This window comes from Podarcis raffonei, chromosome Z, assembly GCF_027172205.1.
Source record: "Podarcis raffonei isolate rPodRaf1 chromosome Z, rPodRaf1.pri, whole genome shotgun sequence".
NCBI lineage: Eukaryota > Metazoa > Chordata > Lepidosauria > Squamata > Lacertidae > Podarcis > Podarcis raffonei.
Genome location: NC_070621.1, coordinates 32,141,385 through 32,166,753, shown reverse-complemented (window position 1 = coordinate 32,166,753; position 25,369 = coordinate 32,141,385). Strand labels below are relative to the sequence as shown.

Here is a 25,369-nt window from a genome sequence, read left to right as displayed (position 1 = left end):
GGTCGATCATGGAGCTGCTCTTCCCATCAGCCGGTATGGTGTTGAAGTTCCTTGCCACCCAGAATGCAGTGGCCCTCCAAGGTAGGTGGCATTGTGGGTCTTCTTCCAGGAGGGTGGAGCTTCTGCTGAGAAGTCCTAAGGCCTTCCAGATGGGGTTAGGCACATGAAGCTAGGTATCTTCAGAGGGTCAGGAAGTACACACACACCCATCCTTCTTCCTGAGTTTCTGAAATGTGGTGAAACTGTTAATATGAGAGCTTAGCAAAATGAGTAATTCCTTTTTAACTAGACCTTCATCTTTTAACCAACTGTGGACTTCTAAAGTGGGCGGGATGTGCATTTCCTTTCAATTCCCCCCGAACATTTATTATATACTGATTTGAAAGGAAAATATTCAATCAAGGTCAACATCGGTAGAACATCATAAATGTAGAAGCAATGGCCCAGGGGCCATACTATATAGTTTTACCTGAAAGTCAACTTGATTTATTTATCTGGTTATCAAAGCAAACACTGCTGTTTTAGTGCAGGAACTCACATTGTGTGCCCTCTGAATTAAGGGGGGGGGGTTGACCTGTTTATGGTTCAGTAATGTGAACATATCTAGTGTGTGTCCATGTCTTACTAAACAAATAACAATGTGCTGTACAAATTAATTGAAACAATGAGTTTCACACAATACTTTATTGTACAAAACTCACACAGAGATGTACAAAACTCACAGACATGTACATTATTAATGGATATGACCTTCGCTATTTTTAAGCAGCATTTGAACACGGTTTGGCATGGAGTCTACTCATTTTGAACGGTTACTGTTGATTTTTGGATCCCTGTACCACACTTGAATCAGGGCCTGAATGAGTTTCTCCATAGTCGTACAGTCTACAGCACGGAGGCGACTTTTGCATATAGCCCACAAATTCTCAATGGGATTGAGATACATCCGGGGAATTCCCTGCCCAATCAAGTATCTGTATTTGCTGCTCTGCTATGAATTTCTTCCCCACTTTTGATGTGTGACAGGGGGCTAGGTCCTGCTCCAGTATCCCAGTACTGTCAGGATACTACTTTTCCAGCTCTGGAGTAACTCTTTCATAGTACCATTGGTGGGACATATTTTCAGGATGGAGCCCTACCATGACCAACATTTAAAATTGGCTTGGCACCCTGTGATTATACTTCTATTTGGTATTTTGATGTTGCTTATATTAATGTGTATTTTATACTGTTATATTTAAGTTAAACTTTTGTATGGAAAGGTGGGGAATTTTTTTTTTACTCAGAGAGGGAAGGAGGAACAGATTAGCTAAACATGGAAGAGGTAACCGTTTTAGACCAAGGGTGGAATTTATGGGCAATCTATCCGGAAGACATTTGTATTTCGAGGAGTTAGCAATCTGACATGGTTACCCTTCCTGCCTTCTCTTCCTTCTCCCTCTCGATCTCCTGAGCCGTGAATCAGGAGATCTTTAATGCTGGATGTTACTAGATATGCTCTAAGTCCCCCAGAGTCCCTTGGGAAAGCCAGCCAAATGGGTGGGGTATAAAGATGATGATGATTTATACATATACCTGATGTGCATACAGAAACTGTGCAAAAACTTGCAATGTTTATAGGACTGTCCATGAATTCCTGTTCCTTATCCATTAAGGTAGGCATAGTCAGTTTTGGTGTTTATATTTGAAGTGATGCATTGTCTTCTGATGGGGTTTCCCAACCCCCTCACATTTAATATAATTGCTTTTAAGCTAGCCATCTTGCTTATCTACAGTATAGGGTGATTCCCTGCCAACCCATCCGGGTTGCCCTGTGCCTCTCACCTTGTATTGTCTATCAAACCAATGGAGTTGTGTTGTCCTAGAGTGTGGTGGGTGGGTAAAGATGGTGAACTCTTTGGTGCAACGAGGACTGGTCCGGTAGTCAAGGCATTCTTCAGTGCTTCAAATGACTGCTGCCCCTCCACACGCTCCGGTTCTTTCTTACGAGTCAAGTCGGTCAGTGTTGAAGCTAGTGGTGCTGCCCAGGGACTCTCTGAGGGGGTTATGATCCCTGCCTTCAGCATCTCCTGCACCACGTTGCGGATTTTATCCATGTATGTCCCAGTTATCCTCTAAGGGGTCACTGCAATGGGTTTAGCATCCCCAGTGTCTATGCAATGGACCACTCCCTTTGCTATTCCTTGAACATTACTAAAGACGGCTTTCTATTTTTGTAGGATACTTCCTACCTCCTCCCGCTGTGATTGGGTTAATGACGGGGCTAGATTCACTTCTTTCTGATTACAACGTTGCTCCCCTCTCCCTTCCCAGCACAGTATGTCGTCTGTTTCTTCTGAGTCCTCTCTTATAGCATATAGAGCCCAGCTTTCTGTTCTATGGTAGGGTTTTAGCGTGTTCACGTGACTCATTTTGGACCCAATCTTGTACCGTCCCTCCCAGGCTAATTGCAATTTATTTCCCTTTATTGGCCTTAGCAGCAACACTTCATCTTCTGGCCCAAAGGTTCTCTCTCTGGCCCTTTTATCATACCAGACTTTTTGCTTTGACTGGGCGGCTTTTGAATTTTCTCCTGCTATTTCTAAGCAACGGTGTAAAGTGTTTTGCAGTTTATACAGATATTCCATTACTGAATCTGGATCACTATCTGGGTGATCCTCTCAATTAATTCAGAGTAGATCTAAAGGTCCTTTGACCTTGCGCCCTAGTAAAAGTTCAAAGGGACTATACCCAGTACTCTCTTGTGGAATGGGCGGTTCCAAGATGGCGACGGCTTAGCAAGCAGGCTTCGGAGCTCCGCAGATAACAGGACTGTAATTAGCGTTGATTGCCACCCATGGAAGTAATCCACATTGGACCAGTGCTTTGTGATGAACTTTCTGCTATGTAAATACATCCATAATTTGAAGCAAAAATTACCATATTTTTGCTCCATAGGGCGCACTGGACCATAGGGCGCACCTAGTTTTTAGGGGGGGAAATCAAGGAAAAAAATCTTATTTCCCCCCCAGCCCCAAAGAGCAGCGTGTAGGCTGCGCGCAACCTCTCCCTACCGGAGGGGTTGCACGCAGCTATGGCACAAGCCAAGACAGCCAGCGGGATCCACCCCGCTCACTGTTTTGGCTTCCTCTTTAGCCCCGCGCAACCTCTCCCTGCCAAAGGGGTTATGCGCGGCAAACTCTCCCTGCCGGAGGGGTTACGCACGGCTATGTCACAAGCCAAGGCAGCCAGCAGGATGGATCCTGCTTGCTGTTTTGGCTTCCTCTTTAGCCCCGTGCAGCCTCTCCCTGCTGGAGGGGTTGCGCACTGCAATGTCACAAGCCAAGGCAGCCAGCAGGATGGATCCCACTTGCTGTTTTGGGTTTCTCTTTAGCCCCGTGCAACCTCTCCCTGCTGGGAGAGGCTGCGCGGGGCTAAAGAAGCCATATCCATGTACAGCCTCTCCCTGCCAAAGGGACTGTGCGCGGCTATCCCTGAAGCCTGGAGAGCGAGAGGGGTCGGTGCGCAGGTCGCTCTCCAGGCTTCAGCGAAAGCAACGCAAAGCCTTTGTAAGCCCCCCTGAATCCCTTGGGAAAACCAGCGAAATGGGTGGGGTATAAAGATGATGATGGTGATGATGATTTATTTATACATATAGCTGATGTCCATACAGAAACTGTGCAAAAACTTGCAATTGATTCTACAATCACAGTTGCAAACCCTTTCTTTTTGCATGGTGCCTAGTTACTGATCTAAGTGACAGCGGACGGCTGTATTGGAGCTACTGCTGGATCACACTGGGTTGATGGCATTCACTGTGCCATAAACTCTATATTTTTTTAAAAAACGATCCCCCCTGATGTCGGGTGGAATTTAGTTCACAAGAATGGTCAATTTCAACCCGGTGCTCTTCATAAAAAAGGGGAATAGTGAATAGAGAAATGAGAGCCGGTTTCAGCCTTGTCAGCCCATTGAACAAGGTACCTACATAGGTGAAGAGCCACATCCACACCACAAACTTCAGGGATTTCACTAAAATCTCCTAAAATTTCACTAATCACTAAAATTTCACTAAAAACACTTTAGAAAGGAGCCCTAAGATATGGTAATAGCTGTTGGAAAAGTTACAAGTCACTGCACATTGTCTTTGTCATTGTCTTTTGTTAGGCGTTATCAGGCCATCAGCTACAGGGTCATACACTGAAAATATTTTTCTATGTTCCTATATTGGGACAAAAAAAAGAGAGGCACCTAGCAGGTTTTTAAAACAAACTAAACAGCTAATATTATCGTCCCTTGGTAAAACCAAGTTACCCCATGATTTCTTAGACCAAAAAAGCATTAGAAAGCAACATTTGTAAGGGCAGTACAGAACTGACCAAGTGTGAAGGCTGGAGCACTTAGAAGTCACGCACACAAAATGTAAGCCACAAAGAGCAACGTGAAGGTGTTTCCATGAGATGGCTACCTTTGTGCCGCAAGGTATAATGTGCATATTGGTGGGCATTCCAAACCATTCTTCTCCATGGCACGGCCAAGTTAAAAAAACAACCACCACCAAGCCAGCAGCACCCTCTGTATGGCAGTTATGTGTGCCAGCTCTCACGATTCCATTTCTCAGAAGCAGTCATTTGATGAATACAGTGCAAAGTCTCTGAGGTTTATGAGGCTTGTGCTGATCCGCTGCCTAGGCTTTAAGTTGCACCTCACTGGGCGGCAGCCTATGTCATTTTCTGCCGCTTTGCCCCTCCTAGGCAGCATGGAAACCATGTGATTCAGCTTAGACTGGATGACAAAGTCGTGGAATTCCCTCTCCTTGTTCAGCTTGTGGAAATAGTCTGCCCTGTGGTTGGCAGCATAGTCTATGGACCTCAGGGATGTCAGTGAGCCTGGAGAGCTTGCTCGGGAGACCTGGGAAGACAGTGAAGAAAGCAACTGAGTGCTAGATGAAGTTGAAGTGGCCTTCCTACAAATGGGAGATACTTCTTTAGATAGCAGCCTCTGACCGTAAAACTTAGTTAAGGACACATGACTTGTGGGGATGAGGCTTGCACTTCACCCTGGGGTTGTAGCTTGGACATTTGCTGAGGGGTCAAGAGGTGAGGAATTTGAGTCTGGTCCTTCCACAGGTTGGGAAGAAGGAGGGGGGAGGCTGTCCCCAATCTGAGAACAGGACAGCGCTTCCTTCCCTTCCCTCCTTCTTCACATAACATGCAGTGAATCTTAAGTCTTCCCTCCACAACCTTTCCCAGTCATTTTGATATTTCCACAGGATATTTCTATTTGATATTTCTACAGTCATTTGTGGCCCCATAGCAGGAGCCCGGCAGTGGGGGATGCCGGGCCTCTCAATATTGGGGGAACGGAGCACCCTGTCTAGAAATACTGAGGGGGCTGAAGCCCTTGGTGGCCAGGAGGTTTGCTTAGTGTGCCCTGCCTTGTACCTGCAGCGGGTGATTCCGACCAACTGAGGCACCAAGTCCGCAGCAGAGATTTAGCTCTGCTGGGATCAGTAGATTTTGCAAATAGCAGTAGCATGAATAAATTAATGGTTTAGATGTTCCTGATTATTCTGTTAGGGCTTCTGTTATTTTTTCCAATGTTTCTTTCACACTACATTACTTGTTTTGCCATGGAACTGTGTTTTTTTCATCTTTGACAAAGGAAATGGGGCTGCTGTAGTTGGAAAGATGCCTTGCTTGGTCATATGGCACAAATGGTTGGAGCCCCATGGTATTGAAGCTTAAGACACACCTGCAAGGAGAACTCTGAATGTTCTGCCATTTGGGGGCAATCAAGCTGCAGAAAGTTTTAGCTTTCTCTGTCCCTATGTTTTCTAAGGTGATTTCATCCAAGGTTGGGTGCTGCAGTTGGAAATATACCTTATGATGCTACCTGCACCCTCAGCCAAATTAATTGTCTGGTCCCATAGGCTGGCTTTAGATGAGGTTTATAAAAACAGGATTTTTCTCTAGTTTGCTCTAGTTTGAGTTGCCAATCATTCTGGTTCCTTCCTCTTGTTTTAAAGTTGTTTATTTGTTTGGAAACCTGTTATGATGAGAGTTGTAGGGCAAGGAGGAGTAAATGGGGAGCATAAGGAGCCTGGGAAGACAGACAACCACACCCACTCACCATGTTCCAGCCAATGTTCTCAGTTGCAAACATCTTTTTCTTGTACGTTGTCTTGTCTCTGATCCAAGTGACCACAGACGGCTGCATAGGAGCTGCTGCTGGATCAAACTGGGTTGATGACCTTTCTGGAATTGCACACTTCCCGGAGGTGGCCAGTGTTCCAAAAGTGGGCACTGGCAGTTCAGTGAAATACTTGCAGGCCACTTCAGAAGTGTCTTGACAGGAGTTCTTTAATTACAGGGTTTGAGTTGTGTGGCTGTACCACCTATTGGCGTGTTTGTAAGACAATCCTCGTATAGAAAGAGGGAGAAGTGTACATATAGCTGATGTACGTACAGAAACTGTAGGAAAACCTGCAATTTTATATTTTAAAAAGAACAATACTACAATTTCAGTACCAAATATTTGCACTGACTGTAGAACTTGACTTGAGGGGTTGAGGTTTGCGCTTCACCCCTGGGTTTAACTTGGGACTTTTGCCAGTACATTTCTGAGATTCTGGTTCACAAGAATGGTCAATTTAAACCTGGTGCTTTTCATTAAGAAGGGGAATAGTGAAGTGCAAAATCAGAGCCAGTTGCAGCAGTGTCAGACCATTGAACAAGGCACCAACAGAGGTGAACACCCACACTCAGCTTTTGTACTCAGCTTTTAAATTTTTTTGTACAATGAAAGGGTTGCAAAACACGAGTCAAACGGTAGAATGATGCAGCCTCTTTGGCTGTTAGGATCCCCTCTTCTTTTTTGTTAATTAATCCCTGAAAGAACCTCTCTAATGATTGTGCCTGATGAAGCACTGCATCTTCTCTCCTTTTGCAGACAGAATGAAAATCCAAATGATTGTTTTTCTTTTTGTTTGTTTTTGGGATGTGAAAAATATCTTTATTTTCAATCCCCACTGAATGAAGAAATGACAACAACTATCAATAGGGATCATACAGACCAGCATTCATATTTGATAAAGCTCTGTTTCAACATTGTCCATTTGAAAGACGACTAGAGGTCTCAGGATCCTCTGCCACTCACGCGCACCCGGATCCACTACTCTCCCCTACTGGAAGAGCACTGGTGGTGGGGTGACTCCTCCTAAGTCCTGGCGGAGGTCCAAGGAATGGCTTGTCCCACCCTCTACTGGATGGTCCCTGAGAGGCGGACCAAGGCAATGCAAGCCACCACACTCACAACACTCAACACGGTGAGTGAGAGCAGCTGGAAGAAGCTCTTTAAATTCTTTCTTGCTCTTTTTTGGGAGAGTGCACGAGGTTGTTGTTTTAATTACAACAAATTCAAATTACAATATCATACAGAGACTTCTTACACACAGAATATTAGAATGGTTTCTTAGCAGAAGGTAAAGAAAAAATATTCTTTTTTCCTTTCTTTATTAATAAAACCACTTATTCCTTTTTAAGCTATTGTTATACAAAGTTGCAGGACATTCACAATTTTCCCTCGATAGGGTTTGCTCTTTGCCCCGTCCCCCATTTCTTATCTTTTCTTTTTTTGTAAGTGCAAATACTAGATTTCTCCCTCCACCTTTTAAGGTTAAGTTAAATGCGACCCTGCAAATTTAAATTCCTTCTTTATATCTCCAGCACAGGATAATCTCAGTCCAGTAATTAAGAATCCTGACACAGCAAAACTCACAGTATCAGCAGAACACATTGTCTTACTCAGCGTGTGTGCTGATACTTTCTGTGTGTTGGATGTGGGTGTGTATGTGTGTGGGTGTGGGTGTGAGTGTTCTTTCCTTGTACGGACATTGCAGCCTGCAACTTCCTATCTTTATTTGCACCTCCAGTGGACACCAATCAATCCTAGAGTGCCACTCCTAGGCACTAAAGAAAATTCTGGAACTCTTTTTAAAGCTTCCAGGAACTTTTATCTCTTTCTTAAAGAATGTTTTCCTAAAAGCCCCTCTCATTTGAACAGAATCAACACAGTAAACGGGGATGCTGCGATTGGAAAGATGCCTTACTTTGTCATAGGGCACAAATGGTTGGAGCCCCATGGTATTAAAGTTTAAGTCATGCCTGCAAGGAGGTGTGTGCCAGCTCTGACGCAGAGACTTTGCAAGACATTGGGCATGTTATCTTTGTCCTCAATGTTCTTCAGCCAAAGCTGTCGCTACAAGAGTCCCTTTTTGTACACCAAGAGGACACGATCCTCCCCATGAGGAGGGCTCTCTGCAGCATCTCGGCAATCTGGAAAGGAAGGGTCAGACCTCTGCTTGGCTTCAAACCATTGTAAATCCCCACCACGGCAGGAGACTCAAAACTTTCCACAGCAGCTTGTCTGGGCAGTGCTGACAACCCCCTCCTCCTCGCGGCTCTCAGCTGGCAGCTGGCAGGATGCACTTGCACTTTCCTCCATCTGCAATGGAACGGGCCCCATTGCTAGGGGGCTCACTGCAAGCTGTTGGCGATGAACTTCCCATCCCCGATCATTTCCCCCCAGAGCAGGGATTTCACAGACTTGGGGGTCTGAACTGTACCAAGATGATCCCCCTTATAACCCTTGTAGGAAACTGGATCAATAGCTGTAGGCTTAGAAATCGCTTCCACGCCACAGGGATTAATCTTCAGAGGTTCAGGCTGAATCTGCTGGGGCAAAACTAAGTCTCTCGGCACGCTCTTAGTCACAGAGCCTGTGTCCCGAAAAGAGTTCACAGCAATTCGGCGAATGGTGATCTTGGGGAGGGGTGTGTGTTAAATTCTAAGTTGGGCCAGTTAACATGAGGCAGTGCCGTGCCGGCCACAGTTTCCACTGGTCCCCCAGGAGCAACAGTTGGGGCGGTCCCTGTGGTTGCGGGAACCGTAGCACAAGGTGCTGAACCTCCACCCCACCACTATCGCCTCCACTAATTTTTTTTTGGGGGGTGTTATTAACATTCCAATTTCTCCTCCATTTTGCCTCGCTAGCCAGTCCCGTTTCTTTGGCACTGTGTGGTCAAGTTTTTCAATGTGACCTAGAAGTGTTCTTTTTAAAAAAAAAATAATTTTTATTAACAGGCCAATCACATCATATTGTTCAAATCACATTAGTTCCAAATTATACAACCAAATTATAAATTTTTTGGGGGGTACCCATATATCAAGCTCCACACGAGTCCAAAATTCCGGCTAAGTCCAGACTTCACTTATTTTACTGCATTAATTAATCAGTCCTATCCAGTTCAGTCCAGAAAGTTCTTTATATATTTTCTTCATCTTGTTGTTGTCGTACATTCCTTTCTTTGCGATCTCTGATGATTCTCATAAGCAGACTGAAAACTGGTTTCTCTGTGTGCGATTAGTCCAGGACAGCCCTGTTCAACACCTCCGTAAACAAAATTAATCTTCATTGTCTTTTATTTTTCCAGGCTAGCCGAATAAATCAAATAGATCAAGGGGCTCTGTCAGATCAAACTTCAGTTTCGTACTCCTTCTCTTTCCAGCATTCCTGATTCTCCTCCCCCATCTCTCTTTTCTTTTCTCCGGCAGCCTGTCATGGCGAGACGCCATTTTTTTACTGCGTCATAAAAATTCCTCAGCGTCCACCGATCTTATTTTCCACCTCCCACACAGTCTTAAACTTCTGCTTATGCTTCTTAAAAAAGACGCAACGATCTTGTTTCTTTCTGGAGTGGAGGGTTATTTTTGTCACATCATATAAAGAAAAAAAAAAGAGTTTTTCCTCCACCCCCCCTTCGTTCCAAACATACAGTCTCTTGGTGATGACATATCAAAAGATTTACTTATCCATCCGTCGCTTTCAGTCGCAGAGATCCATTATTCAGCAGCCTTATCTGTCGAGCTTTGCTTGATATATGTGCTTCAGCTTCATTTCCAATCATCTGTTTCCAATTATAATTCCGGGCTGAAGCAACCAGCACGCGCTAATCGGAATCGGCGTCAGGAAGAGCTGACCTCACCGAGGGCTCGTGCCAAGTGTTCTGCACCGCCATCTCTCGGATCAAGGGGTGCATTGTGAACACCACTGGCCAGGCAGCACCCCACCACATCCTGGTGGGGAGGGAAGGCTGCCTACTTCCCATAGCAGCCCCTAAACTACCTCATGTGGGTCAGAGAGATGTTATTGTCGGCCATCTTCCAACGCGCCCCCTGGTGGGCCCTCCGTGACCTAGAAGTGTTCATCCACATCTGCCAACGTCCCACTTGGCTGTTTGTGCTCTACACCAAATTTATTGTTTTGACCCATAGGCTGGCTTAAGACATGATGATAAAATTAAAGATTTTGCTCTAGTTGCCAATCATTATGGTTCCTTCTTCTTGGTTAAAAGTTGTTTATTTGTTTGGAAAACTGTTATGATGCCCTGCAGTATGCAAATAGATAAAATCAAATGTTCCCCCTTTCCTCTCCTCCATCTTCGCCTCACCTGCCAGGCGTGGCCATTCATATTTGTCGCATGTCCCTCGCTGCTAACAGGGCCCTGGGCTTCCCGCGGCTACTGGTGACAGTCATTTGTGGCCCCATAGCAAGAGGCCGGCAGTGGGGGATGTCGGGCCCCTCAATATTGGGGGAACTGAGCACCCTGTCTAGGATTACTGAGGGGGCTAAATCCCTGGGTGGCCAGGAGGTCTGGTCAGTGTGCCCTGCCTTGTACCTGCAGTCAGTGATTCCGACCAACTGAGGCAACAAGTCCTCAGCAGAGATTTAGCTCTGCTGGGATCAGGAGATTCTGCAAATAGCAGGAGCATGAAAAATATAATGGTTTTGTGCCATAGGCTGTATTTAGATGTGGTGATTATTGCTTTGGTTTTCCTGAGTATTCTGTTAGGGCTTCTGTTATTTTTTCCAATGTTTCTTTCACACGACATTACTTTTACCTTACTTCTAACGGTGAAACCCACCATGGGGTTTTCTGTTCTAACAGCCTTCTATGTCTCACCCAGACCTTATATAATGAATTTCTAATTACATGACTTAGAAATTCTTTATGTACCACCACTTTGTTGTAAATTAGATAGGCATGCCAACCGTATCTGTTGTTCCATCCCTCCAAGTCTAAAATGTCATTATTATCTAACTTAATCCAGTCTCTGATCCAACTAAAGCATGACACATCATAATATATTCTCAGGCCTTCCACATCTGTCACATGTCCCGCTCGGCTACCTATGGTGTGTGTCTTGCAGCTGATGGTGGCTGTCATTTGCTTCCCCAAAACAACAACCCAACGGGGGATGTTGGCCCCCTCAATATTGGGGGGAATGAGCCCCCATGGCCAGGATTCAACCCAGATGGGAATGCATTTAATTATCTGTGTTTTCCAATAATTCTTGTAGCTTTCCCACCGCTATCGTCTCCACCAGTTTGCCCCAGATTTTTTTTGGGGTGGAGTTAACATTCCAATTTCTCCTCCATCTTTGCCTCGCTGGCTAGTCCCATTTCCTTGGCACTGTGTGATCAAGTTTCTCAATGTGACCTAGATGTGTTCATCTACATCTGTCGTATGTCCCACTTGGCTGCCTGTGCCCTGAGCCAAATTAATTGTTTGGTCCCATAGGCTGGCTTAAGGTGTGGTTTAAAAAACTGAGGATTTTGCTCTAGTTTGCTCTAGTTTGAGTTGCCAATCCTTCTGGTTGCTTCCTCTTGGTTAAAAGTTGTTTATTTGTTTGGAAACCTGTTATGGTGAGAGGAATAAATATAATAAAGGAGGAATAATTCAATCTTGGTGTAGAAAAGCCCAGAAACTGTGCAAAACCCTGTAATTCTATATTAGGAAAACCTGAGGGGTTGAGGTTTGTGCTTCATCCTGGGGTTTTAATTTAAACCTTTGCCACTGCATTTCTGAAGGGAAGGCGGGGGGGGGGGGAGAAGCAGGGGGATAAAGGGTTGTATATAAGAGTATTTGATATTTCTCCAGCAAACCCAAAACCAGCAGCAGAAGCAGGACGGGACGGAGCAGCCAGCTCTTTGCTGCTTTTCAGGCAGAGCACCCTTTCTGACTGTTAGTATCCCTCCCTCTTTTTGTTGTTTAATCCCTGATTGCACCTCCCTAATGACTGCGTCAGATGTAGCACTGCCTTTCACTTCTCTCCTCTTGCAGAGAGAATGAAAAATCCAGATAAATGTGCTTGGGATTTTTCAAGTCCAGAGTCTGGCTCTTGTGGATGGATCACTTGCTGGCTGATTCCAGTGGCTGCAAATGGTTTCATTGTACCTCCTGAAGGAGGCATTCCTGGCTGAGAGGAATGCAAATGCACCCTCAGCAAATGTGGAGTGGCTGAAGTAACTGAAAAGTTCAGTGCTGGCAGGGTTTGTGTTGTGTGGCTGCAGGTATCCGATGGGGTGTTTGCGAGGGATTCAGTCTGCTTGGAGAAAAGGAATGAGAAAGTACATGAAGATTGTGGGAAAACTTGGAATGTGTCATAATGCAAAGTACTAATATTGCCGTAGTAAAACAAGCCAAGCTAAGAAGAGTCACTCAGGATATTCAGGATTGAACCACACACCATTGGTGGGACATCTTTTCAGGATAGAGCCCTACCATGACCAACATTTTAAATTTGGCTTGGCACCCTGTGATTATACTGGTTTTTGGTATTTTGATGTTGCTTATATTAGTGTGTATTTTATATGTTAAAGTTAAACATTTGTATGGCAAAAGGTATAGGTTTTTTTCCTCAGAGAGGGAAGGAGGAACAGATTAGCTAAACATGGAAGAGGTAACCGTGTTCGACCAAGGGTGGAGTTTATGGGCAATCTATCCGGAAGACATTTGTATTTCGAGGAGTTAGTGGTCTGACATGGTTACCATTCCTGCCTTCTCTTTCTTCTCCCTCTCGATCTCCTGAGCCGTGTATCAGGAGATTTTTAATGCTGGATGTTTTTAGATATGCTGTAAGCCCCCCAGAGTCCCTTGGGAAAGCCAGCAAAATGGGTGGGGTATAAAGATGTTGGTGATGATTTATTTATTACATATAGCTGATGTGCATACAGAAACCATGCAAAAACTTCCAATGTTTATATTTTAGAAAGACAATCACTACAATCACAGTTGCAAACACTTCCTTTTTGCACTTTTTAAACTGCTAATATTATTGTCCCTTGATGAAACCAAGTTAGCCCATGATTTCTTAGAGCAAAAAAGCACTAGAAAGCAACATTTGTAAGGACAGTACAAAATTGACCAAGTGTGAAGGCTGGAGCACTTACAAGTGACGCACACAAAATGTAAGCCACAAAGAGCAACATGAAGGTGTTTCCATGTGATGGCTACCTTTGTGCCGCAAGGTATAATGTGCATATTGATTGGCATTCCAAACCATTCTTCTCAATGGCACACAAAGCCTGAGAAAGGCTTGCAGTATCACAAAGACGGCTGGGCAGCCAAGTTAAAAAAACCGCCACCACCACGCCAGCAGCACCTCCTGTATGGCAATTATGTGTGCCAGCTCTCACGATTCCATTTCTCAGAAGCAGTCATTTGATGAATACAGTGCAAAGTCTCTGAGGTTTATGAGGCTTGTGCTGATCCGCTTCCTAGGCTTTAAGTTGTACCTCACTGGGCGGCAGCCTATGTATTTTCTTCCACATTGCCCCTCCTAGACAGCATGGAAACCATGTGATTCAACTTGGACCAGATGACAAAGTCGTGGAATTCCCTCTCCTTGTTCAGCTTGTGGACATAGTCTGCTGTGTGGTTGGCAGCATAGTCTATGGACCTCAGGGATGTCAGCGAGCGCGTAGAGCTTGCCCGGGAGCCCTGGGAAGACAGTGAAGAAAGCGACCAAGCGCTAGATGAAGTTGAAGTGGCCTTCCTACAAATGGGAGATACTTCTTTAGATAGCACCCTCTGAATGTAAAACTTAGTTAAGGACACATGACTTGTGGGGTTGAGGTTTGCACTTCACCCTGGGGTTGTAGCTTGGACTTTTGCTGAGGGGTCAAGAGGTGAGGAATTTGAGTCTGGTCCTTCCACAGGTTGGGGAGAAGGAGGTGGGAGGCTGTCCCCAATCTGAGAACAGGACGGCATTAGATTTCCCTTTAGTTTTGATATTTCTCCAGCAAACCCTATTTTCCTTGTCTTTCATTCAGTTGGAAATATTGGATCCAGCTTGTCAAATATCTATGGATTTCAAAGTTCTTAATTTATTAATTTCCCCCTCTAATAACATTTTATATGTTGCCCAATTTCCCTTCATGTTTTTCTTCTTAACGCCAAAGGCTTTGATGGGTGAAATGCACCAAGGTGTTGTAGGTTCCAGGAGATATTTATATTCAATTCATGGTTTATATAAGGTCTGTATTGTGTGGCTGCATCTTCTGGTAAGGTGTTGGCAAGGGATTGAATCTGGGTTTAGAAAAGGAGTAAGGACACTTCTATTGAAGGGTTTTGGAATTCCCTGCTGCGAGTAACACAGGTGCATCCTCAGCAAATTTGGAGTGTGTGCAGTAACTGAAAAGTTCATTTAGGGCAGGGTGTGAACTGTGTGGCTGTACCACCTGATGGTGTGTTTGCAAGGGAATCCATCTTGCTATAGAAGAGTGCTGAAGCGTTCATGTAGCTGATGTCTGTACAGAAACTGTGAGAAATCCTGTAATTCTATTTACCTAGCATAGAGGAAGGGGGATGGGATGGGGGGGCCTGCGGAAACCACCCCTCTGCAAATGGCCACATGGACCAGCAGGGCAGGGAGGACGGGGTGAATGTGGTGCCATGGCAGCCATGACGAAGCCGAGAACTCGGCCTGCCTCGTTCCAGGCCTCCACTAGCAGCAGCAGCAGAAGAAGAAGAAGAAGAAGGAAGGGACGGAGCAGCCAGCTCTTTGCTCCTTTCGAAACAGAGCACCTTTTCTGGCTGTTAGGATCCCCTCCTCTTTTTTGTTAATTAATCCCTGAATGCACCTCCCTAATGACTGCGTCAGATGTAGCACTGCCTTTCACTTCTCTCCTCTTGCAGAGAGAATGAAAAAGCCAGATCAATGTGCTTGGAATTCTTCAAGTCCAGAATATGGCTCTTGTGGATCCCTTGCTGGCTGATTCCAGGGGCTGCAAATAGTGTCATTGTACCTCCTGAAGGAGGCATTCCTGGCTGAGAGGAAGGGTGTGAACTGTGTGGCTATACCACCTGTTTGCAAGGGAATCAATTTTTGTGCAGAAAAGTGCTGAAAAGGACATTTGCCAGTGTTTAATGTGTTTATAAGCCAAACAGTCACCTTTTTTAAACAAACACAAGTACAAAGTCAAAAATAAAACCACAAAAATAATGAACCGTATGTTCATAACATACAAAAAATTGCCGCCTACTCAGTAGGTAACTACAACATTCCAACTGCTGAATATATTTATAAATTTTACACTTCTGTAACAAAAAATAGACTTTTTGAGAAGTTCGGGATTTTGTTTTGCTTTGTTTTGCTTACATTCTGTCTCCCGGCTCCTTTCCCCTTTTTCCTGTGTGTGTGTGTGTGTGTGTGTGTGTGTTTTCGCGTCTCAGAGTCGCTTTCCCCCCACTTTCCCTTTTTTCACCTTAAGACTAGATGCAAAGCATCCAATCACAGAGTTGCATGACTTCAGCAGGGCACCACGACTTGGGACGTGTTTTGTATTTTTTGATCTCAAAAGGAAAAACACCAAATCAAACCAAACAAAAACTTTTTGCCATGCGAGAGTGTTTCATCCTCTAGGTGATATTTACAAAGAACATCACATTCTGTTGACATGCTCAAATACATAGTTAAGTGCTGCTTTTGTTTGTTTGTTTTATTCCTCCCCCACCCCCGCCCCTCAAACCAAATTGTAAAACCCAGTACAGCTTTGTCGTCATGAAAAGAGCGAAAAATTACCATTTATACAAAAAAGAAAGAGTGCGCGCGAGAGAGATTGCCCTTCGTACTCCAAAGAATGCAATATGAATATGCAAAGAGGTTGTTCACATCAAGAACCCAGAAGGAAAGCAAAGCCATGGCACACAATACAATATTACATTGTCTATGCATGGATTTTTTTCCCCAAAGTCCCATTGCTCCCCCCTAAGGAATGAATTGCGGGCTGGGGGGAAATCATCGCGGAAGAAAAAAGACCTCTCTCGTCCATGCAGAACAGAAGTGGAGAGGAACTCCGGTGTCCTGGAGCTTGTGTCTTCAGGCAGTTGAAGTTGAAAGATAAGTCCCAACCCCAGCCCACCCCCCGGCTGCTGGAAAGCTGGGGGGCCTGGCTGGCTTGCGAGGGAGTCCACTGCTCCTCCACCAAGTGCCAGAGGAAGATTCGTTATTTGCACCCCACCCTCCCTAGACGGGGTGGGCGGGCGTCGCGAAAGTCTTGGTGGTTTTCTCCTCTCAGCAGATCTTGATTGTCCTGGGCGAGAAAGTGGAGGCCATGTCAGAAAGTGCAGAAGTCACATGCGAGCCGAACGGGCTGCCGAGGCCCCCGGGGATGGGAACGGGGTAGCCGCTGCCTGGCTCTGGAAAGTGGAGGAGGCCATGGAAGCGTAGCTGGTGGCCACCAAGGGCGAGGGGAAGGAGGGGAAGGGCGACGTCACGCGGGAGGCGTATGAAGTCACGGGAGAGGCATAGGACGTCACGGGGGGGAGAGTAGGAGGCCGGCCCCGGCGATGGGTAAGAGGAGACGGAGGCGGGGGACGGGTAGGAGGCAGGCGAGGGGGAGTAGGGCGCCAGGGGGGAGGCGGCCACGGAAGGTGCCATCGGGGCGCATTTGCCAGTGCCTTTTTGAGATGCAGTTTCACTAGAATGGTCACTTTTAACCTGGTGCTTTTCATAAATAAGGGGAATACTGAAGAGTGAAATCAGAGCCTTTGAATAAGACACAAACACAGGTGAACAGCCACATCCACACCAGAAACTTTAGCGAGTCCACAAAGTCATCCATTGGGAAGAGGCAGTTGAACTCCTAAACTGTGCTGTTGAAGGGGCCAAGCAGCATAACGGTGTATCTTTGGACAAGCAACATCTTAATCTAAGTAACCCCTTAATGGGTAGCCAATCTAAGGGCTTGTCGAAAAGGGATTTGATCTTGGTGCAGAAAAGGAGTGATGAGTACATATAGCTTTGCTGCTTTCCAAGCAGAGCACCCTCTCTGGCTGTTAGGACCCCCTCCTCTTTTTTGTTAATTAATCCCTAAATGAACCTTCCTAATGACTGTGCCTGATGAAGCACTGCCGTTCACTTCTCTCCTCTTGAAGCATAAACTCTGCTGATGTATGTTGAGAAACTGCAGCAGAAATTGCAATGTATGTATGTATGTGTGTGTGTGTGTGTGTGTGTGTATTTGGGTTTTTTAAAGAAACACCAGCTTAAGATTTATTATGCAAAAAGCCTTTATGAAAAGTTTTTTTTAAAAAAACACACACCAAAGGAAGTACAATTCATGGATGAAGAAATCAACCTTCCTACCAAATAAGATACATGTGTTCTCTCTATTAGAGTTGAGCAACAAAAACCATGAGGCAAAACAGCCCTAAGACACCTCAGTTTTCATGTTCTTGAAAGTCCCCTTCACCCCCCCAAAAATATGTTAAAAAACTATAATCTAAAATATACATACAAGCTGCATATATGCAAAGTTGTTTTTAGTTGTTGTTGCCCTTTTTTCTGAGCAAATGACAGACTAGTCCACATTTGTCACAAGCTGATTCAATGTTGGAAGTGTGCGATTTCAGTAAGAAATCTGCTGACCAGTAAACTAGCATGAAGAATCTGAGTGTTCAGGGCTTTAATAATAATAATAATAATAATAATAATAATAATAATAATAATAATCCGCCCAGTCTCACACACAAACCCCACAAAATTTCTTCTTGTGCAAAGTTTCTTCTTGTTTAATGCAACAATACCATAGTTATTAAAAAGTGGGCTTGCTTTCACTGCCCCCCCTCCCCGGCCTGCAAATTTTGTTTGTATTCTTGGAAGAGAATAACAGACTGAGGGCAGAAAGTTGTTTCTGGAAGACCAGTCAAGGCATCTGAAACTGCCTGCCCAGACCCATGTTCTACAGTTTATCTGGAAGAGAATGGTGGAGTTCTCTCCATTACTGGATACACGGGGTTAAACATCTGATCCTTTCCCCTGTTCAGGTCTTTATTTTCTCTCTTCTTCTATCACCTCTCTCACTGGAGAGAACCAAGTGCCAGGATCCCACACTTGCAGTCTGTTTTAAGAGGTTAGTGGCAGAGATTCCTCTCCTCTTTTGAGCAAAGTTCGGATGCCCGCTCTGCAGCTTTTAAAGAGAGTAGGGAAGTCTGAGCTGCAGGTGGATCTTGCCCCTTCTTCGCCTGTTCCTCTAGCACGATCTGCAGGTCAAAGATATAGTCGATGACGTGCTGCAAGATTTCCATTTGGCTGACTTTGGTGCCTTGCGGGATCCTCTGCACCAGCTCGCGCAGCTTGGAGTAGCAGTCATTCATGTCGTAAAGGAGGTTCTTGGGCTCCTCCTGAGCCGGGCTCTGGTTTTTTTGTTTTGGCAAGACTCATCACATTTTATTGAAGGCCTGTGCAGCAGGAGTCACTGGCCGAGGGGCTTTGTTCTGTTGTTTGTTCCCTGGGTGATGGTGAGGCTCTGATCAGAGAGGCAGCACACAGCTTGCTTCCTAGCTTATCCTGACTGATCTGACGGGGCTGATTCCTTTCATGGCCATGAAGGAGGAGAAACCAGCAGGGATTTGCAGAAGGGCAAGATTTCCTTCCTTAAGGCGGGAGAAGCAAGCAACCAACCTCGAGATACTGCCCCTTGCTTGGCAGCCTGGTTGATTCTCTATTGTGTGCACACAGAAAAATGCTTCTCTTTCCAGAAAAGCCCAATGGATATATTTTAAAAACAGAAATGCTACCTTTGCAGTAGCAAATATTTTCTGATCCTTTCCCCAGTCAAGGTCTTTTCTCTCTCTCTTCTTCTATCTTCTGTACAACTGGAGAGCACCTATGGAATCTATGAAGTGTTGCAAGATTTCCATGGCTGACTTTGGTGCCTTGCGTGTTAAGACCCCCAAGACCTCCCCAAATAAATACACAATTGATGCCAAATTTAGTTTACGGTTATTGGCATAATTTTGGCCAGAATGACAAATGAAGATAAATGTGCTTGTATTTCTTCAAGTCCAGAGTCTGGCTCTTGTGGATCACTTACTGGCTGATTCCAGTGGCTGCAAATGGTTTCATTGTACCTCCTGATGGAGGCATTCCTGGCTGAGAGGAATGCAAATGCACCCTCAGCAAATGTGGAGTGGTTGAAGTAACTGAAAAGTTCAGTGCTGGCAGGGTTTGATTTGTGTGGCTGCAGGTATCCGATGGGGTGTTTGCAAGGGATTCAGTCTGCTTGGAGAAAAGGAATGAGAAAGTACATGAAGATTGCGGAAAAACTTGGAATGTGTCGTAATGCAAAGTTATGCAAAGTATATTGCCGTAGTAAAACAAGCCAAGCTAAGAAGAGTCACTCAGGATATTCAGGATTGAACCACACACCATTGGTGGGACATCTTTTCAGGATAGAGCCCTATCCTGACCAACATTTTAAAATTGGCTTGGCACCCTATGATTATACTGGTTTTTGGTATTTTAATGTTGCTTATATTAGTGTGTATTTTATATGCTAAAGTTAAACATTTGTATGGCAAAAAGGTATAGGTTTTTTTCCTCAGAGAGGGAAGGAGGAATAGATTAGCAAAGCATGAAAGAGGTAACCGTGTTGGACCAAGGGTGGAGTTTATGGGCAATCTATCCGGAAGACATTTGTATTTCGAGGAGTTAGTGGTCTGACATGGTTACCCTTCCTGCCTTCTATTCCTTCTGTCTCTCAATCTCCTGAGCCGTGTATCAGGAGATTTTTTTAAAAAAATGATATTTATTAAGATTTTCCACCGTAAAAAATCAAAAAAGAGAAAAAACAAAAAAAAAAAGTTTAAAAACACATACGGTTCACAATCCTTATTTTCTATAACATATTTCCCTGACTTCCCCACACCTCTCCCTCTTGTATTCCAGGTCAGATTGTTGGTTCAACAAGTTCTTATCCCTATTTTTAAACCTTTTTATATTTAGTTCTTTTTTTAAAAAAAAACCCAATTTTGCCTTATATACTTCATATTTATACATCATTGCTTATTCTTTAAACCTTTTTCTAAAGTCGGCCTAAATTCCCTTCCACGATTTCCCCAATTTTCATACAAATATCCAAACAAAATAAAAACAGAACAAGTTAGATTATACACCCTTTGGATTCCCAAACTCCACCCCCCCTTTCCCGGTTTCAATCCCCAACAAATGTCCATCAGTCTTAGTCTGGAGACCTCACGTCCGAGGCTCTTAATTCTCTCTCAATTCCTCTCTGCCGGTTTTTTTGATAGTCCTTGGTATTAAGCACCAAATCTCGGAGAAGCTCTAGTCCAATAGGGTCCATGTTTCTTCCAGCCAGACCTCCATACTTAAAAGTGGAGCCTGAATCTTGTTTCTTAATCCTTTCAAGTCCAAATGTCCCCAAAGCTCCACCTTCCACCTTAATCAAATTTGTAATCCTTAGGTCTTCAGATCTCCACATAAGGAGATCCCTCCATTTTTCAGTTTCCGATTCAAACCAGGTTTTCTTCATCAAGTTCTTATTTTCCTTTGTAGCCATCATGTCAGGCCTCTGGCCTTCCTTTATCTTTGACAACATTGCAGCTCCTCCTTCCTTTTCCTCAGGAACAACATATACCTCTTTCCCCTCACTCTCAAATCTCTCAAGTTTCTCTTCTTGGCCAGCTGCATAGGCTTCCTGGGTCAAATCCTTATCAAATTCAATGAATTTGTTTACTGTGAAGTCCAGAGTTGCAACATTTGTAGTCAAAACATCAACTTGGCCTTGTAGCTTTCCCAAGAGAACAAAAACTCTGTCCAACTTACCTTGAATTTCCCTTCCTTCAGCCATTCTTGTAATGTCCCAAAGCCCCCTCTAGAGGGATTTTGGTTACTTAGTGTTCCTTCCAGTTCAAATCCAAAAATCAAATTAGTTTGTATCAGTTCTTCCTTATTTTCAACAAAGTATAATCAAATTGTCACAGATATAGCCAGCAGAAGCAGTAGAAACAAAGTTGCCTTTTTCCGTCTTGACAGCTAGTTTGACAGCTGTCAAATTCTTCAGTACCTTTCCAACAGGCTTTCTCGCGGATCACTCCCAGGTCTGAGGGGGGGTGGTACCCCAGCTCAAAATTAGCTCTTATCCTCCAGTACAATTACTTGTAGTGCCAAACCGTGAAATTAGTGTCTTTTGCCCAGTAAAAGAGAAAGAATTCTCATGACCTTAGTTAGCAGGTCCTTGTTTTAGGTTGTTTACAGGACGGGGAGACGGGCTTCCTCTTTACGCCTTCCCCGATCGTGCCTAATTCAAAAAGGATTTTCTTTACAAATCCAAATTCCGTACTACTCACGGGTTGTTGTTTTGAGGTCCAAATCACAAGAAAAAGTCAGCGCTCTCCGGCCATGGCAGCACGGCTTCACTCCGCAGGAGAAGCAATCGACTCTCAGCACCGCGCCACTCACCCCGTCCCCCGTTCCGTAGCCTTTAAAAAGGCTCCTTCGCGGGTCGGGGGCGCTAATGGTGCCCGCCGAGTCACCAGGTTCACAGGCTTCACTGCCTGTGATTTCTGAGGGTCCCCGCGTCGCCGCGGCGGCAAGACCCAACTCCTACGGAGCCGATTCCCTCCGGAGCTCGGAGGGAATCGGCCATTAGCCGATGGCGCTAACCCGGAAGTCCCTGTGTATCAGGAGATTTTTAATGCTGGATGTTTTTAGATATGCTGTAAGCCCCCCAGAGTCCCTTGGGAAAGCCAGCCCAATGGGTGGGGTATAAAGATGTTGATGTTGATGATGATTTATTTATAAATATAGCTGCTGTGCATACAGAAAGCGTGCCAAAACTTGCAATGTTTATATTTTAAAAAGATGAATACTACAATCACAGTTGCAAACACTTTCTTTTTGCACTTTCTAAACATGTAATATTATAGTCCCTTGATGAAACCAAGTCACCCCATGATGACTTGGACCGGATGGCAGAGTAGTGGACTTGCCTCTCCGTGTTCAGCTTGCGGAAATAGTCTGCTCTGTGGTTGGCAGCATAGTCTATGGACCTCAGGGATGTCAGGAGCTTGCCCAGGAGCACTGGGAAGACAGTGAAGAAAGCGACTGAGCGCTAGATGAAGTTGAAGTGGCCTTCCAAGAAATGGGAGATACTTCTTTAGATAGCAACCTCTGACTGTAAAACTTAGTTAAGGGCACATGACTTGTGGGGTTGAGGTTTGCTCTTCACCCTGGGGTTGTAGCTTGGACATTTGCTGAGGGGTCAAGAGGTGAGGAATTTGAGTCTGGTCCTTCCACAGGTTGGGAAGGAGGTGGGAGGCTGTCCCCAATCTGAGAACAGGACAGCGCTTCCTTCTTTTTCCTCCTTCTTCACCGCCCCCTTATAACATGCAGTGAATCTTATGTCTTCCCTCCACAGCCTTTCCCAGTCATTTTGATATTTCTCCAAGAAACCCTATTTTTCTTGTCTTTCATTCAGTTGGAAGTATTGGAGCTAGTGTGCCAAATATATAAGGATTTCAAAGTTCTTAATTTATTAATTTTCATTAGATTTATTTTCTCCGTTTCTGTTTAAAGCAATCTATAAATAAGGACATTCAATGAACCACCTCAAGAAGTCATTCAAATAAGTTTGCAGGCTGCATGCAGTTCCATGCTTTCTCTTGTTACTGTTTTTCTTTTTTTAAAAAATAATAATAATATCACAGAGCCCAAGAGAGAGTCTCAAGGAGGAAGTATCTCTTTGCTTCAGTTTCACGTTGACTCCTGAGTTGTTTGGTTCACACAAGTGCTTGTTCCAACGGCTGCTTCGCACTGCAGATCTGGAAGACGGGATTTTACTGTGCAACGCTTTCGTGGAAATGTCACTTACTGGCAACATTCACTGGGCACTGAGAGAGATAAAAAGCTGCAATCCAGTGACCGCCTCGATGGTACACGGGGGGGACCCTGCTCACGGACCTGCACTGGTTCCCACCATGCAGGGGAGAGGGAGAAAAAGGACAGAGCCATAGCACTCTGACTGGGGATCCTTGCCCAGGGAATACAAGATGCCAAACTGCACCCACATCCAACGTCTGGGTTGACATTCACCAAGTACATCTTTCTGCATGCAAGCATCCTTGGATCCTGCCCTGTAGCTTTTCCGGCTAGTCCTTTATTTAGATATGGTGTGTGACTATGGGGTTTTGGGGGGGTGGGTGGGGGCGAGGCTGTTCCTCTTTTCTTTTCCCATGTGAAGTACCAAAAAAAAATATTTAACCATTTCCCCCTACGTACATGTTGAAGTAGAATCGATAACTGGTTACCGTATGTACAAAATCTTTACAGAATTATTCTATCTTGTAGCTTTAAAAAATATAAATATGGATATTGTTCAAGACAGCAGGTCTCTCATTAATATTTTAATGAAGGCTTCATTATTGTATATTCTTCATTATTTTAACGACTGTCAGGTGCTCAGAGGGGGGAGGGGGGCAAGACTCCTTCAGCAGGGACAGCTTGAGTTTATTTATAATTAGCTACTGACCTCCCTCGTAGAACCTGCTGCCAGTCTCTTCTGCATCTTGCTTGGCCACAAGAATCCAATGTATTCCAAACAGATTTAAATCGTGATCTCCAGGAGAAGACGAAGAAGAAAAATAAATCTTTCCGTACTGTTTATTTCCCCCCACCCCAATATTAATTAAAAAATAATAATTAAATCCTCCCTCAATTCTTTTTTTTAAAAAAAAAGTTAAAAGAGGTTTCTGATTAAATAATTTTGAGAAGAAAAGGTTTGATGCAGCCGCGTCTGGAAGGGTCAGAGCGAAGATGCTGGTGCGGGAGGTCAGCTGGTCCCGGTGGCTGATGGAGGTTCAGGCAAAATCTTTAGCCCAACTCCTGTATGGCTCTCAAATTAGCCCCTCTGCCAACCTTAAGACCCTTGAAACAGTACAATCAAAATTCTTAAGATCATTATTTGCTACCCCAAAGTGTACACCTAATGCAGTCTTAAGGCAAGAGGCAGGACTGCCCAGAGTGGAATTAAAAGTCTGGGAGCAAGCAATATCCCTCTGGCTGAAAATCCATTACAATCCTAAGGGACTGTTACCTTGCTTCCTGGCTGCAGTTCCCTATCCTCCTTGGCTTATGCAAATAACTAATAAGATCAAACAAATTGGCCTAAACCCTGAAAACCTTTTTATTGGAACTCTGAACAAGGCAAAAGCAATTATCACTCAGAGACTTTACAATGTCGAACTACAACAAGAAGACGACCTACTCCCGGAGACGTATAGATGTTTAAAAGCTTGGCCTAATTTTGCAGCTGCCCCTTACTTAACTAACATCACTAACGAAGCTTATAGATGGGCTTTCTCTAGAGCCCGCTTTGAGACAATGCCCTCAGCAGTGCTATACGGCAAATTCACGCGGGTACCAATGCATGCGCGTCTCTGCCCCTGTATGTCTAATAAGGTAGAATCTGTCACACACATCCTTCTATTTTGCGAATTTTATAGTGAAGAGCGAGTTCAACTTATTTTGCCGCTTTTATCAAAATTTATACCCCTACAACATTATTTGGAATCCTCCCCCGAAATTCTATGAAAATACCTTCTGGAAGATTCCTCAAGCTCAATATCATATGAGGTGGCCAAATTTTGCACTTTAGTAATCAGGATGCGTAAATCTCCTCTGTTGAATGGCACACTGCGAAGTTCCCTTGTGTAATCCTTCCCCCCCTTTTTTCTTTTCTGATGTTGTTGTTGATTTCTTTTTGTTTGATCTTGTGGTGTTTAGTGTCACTGGCTTTTGCCGTAATAAAACTTGGATAGGTTCTGCTGCCTTTCTGCTGCTAAGCAGGAAGTCCGTGGGGAGGCTCTCCAGAAGGCACTTGAGCTGTTCCTGCCCTAGCTTGATCTTGTCGTCCAGCTCGCGCTGTTCTATGAGCAGCCCAGATTTCATCTTCACGAAATGCTGGTAGTCTCGGAGCTGATCCCCCGAGAGGTAATTGCATAGGATGTCCAAGACCACGTGCTCTCGCCGGTCCAGGTTCTCCTTCAGCTCGCAGGCGTCTTCATGCTGGCCAGCCAGCATCTTCCGCTTCTCATTCAGAGAGCTCCGTTCTTGGTTATCCACATCCCCACTGTCGCATGTCCCGCTCTGCTACCTATGGCGTGTGTCTCTTGCAGCTGATGGTGGCTGTCATTTGCATCCCCATAACAGCAACCCAACGGGGGATGTTGGCCCCCTCAATATTG

General features: G+C 44.7%; 3 protein-coding genes across 3 annotated transcripts in view; all 3 read right to left on the bottom strand.

The window, feature by feature from the left end:
* DKC1 (dyskerin pseudouridine synthase 1) overlaps positions 1–25,369 on the bottom strand; it is a 185,729-nt gene that overhangs the window by 93,088 nt on the left and 67,272 nt on the right. The window lies entirely within an intron of this gene.
* Positions 18,189–18,706, bottom strand: LOC128406452 (DNA-binding protein inhibitor ID-3-A-like). Its single transcript, XM_053373860.1, is given in 3 exon segments — positions 18,189–18,522; positions 18,603–18,672; positions 18,674–18,706. Coding segments are annotated over 3 exon segments (387 nt in total). The 3' UTR covers positions 18,189–18,238.
* LOC128406974 (protein Shroom3-like) lies at positions 22,003–25,251 on the bottom strand. The gene is made up of 2 exons (XM_053374867.1): positions 24,936–25,251; positions 22,003–22,239 (listed from the first exon to the last, which is right to left on the bottom strand). Exons 1-2 carry the CDS (start codon positions 25,203–25,205, stop codon positions 22,003–22,005), a joined length of 507 nt encoding a protein of 168 aa, XP_053230842.1. The 5' UTR covers positions 25,206–25,251.

What these genes read in the sequence shown, in the direction of transcription:
- LOC128406974 (XM_053374867.1), bottom strand. Translation starts at nt 25,205, where the DNA reads ATGCTGGCTGGCCAGCATGAAGACGCCTGCGAGCTGAAGGAGAACCTG. An exon ending in AGGCAGCAGAACCTATCCAA is followed by an intron (nt 22,240 to 24,935) that starts GTTTTATTACGG and finishes AACTTCATCTAG; the next exon opens with CGCTCAGTCGCTTTCTTCAC.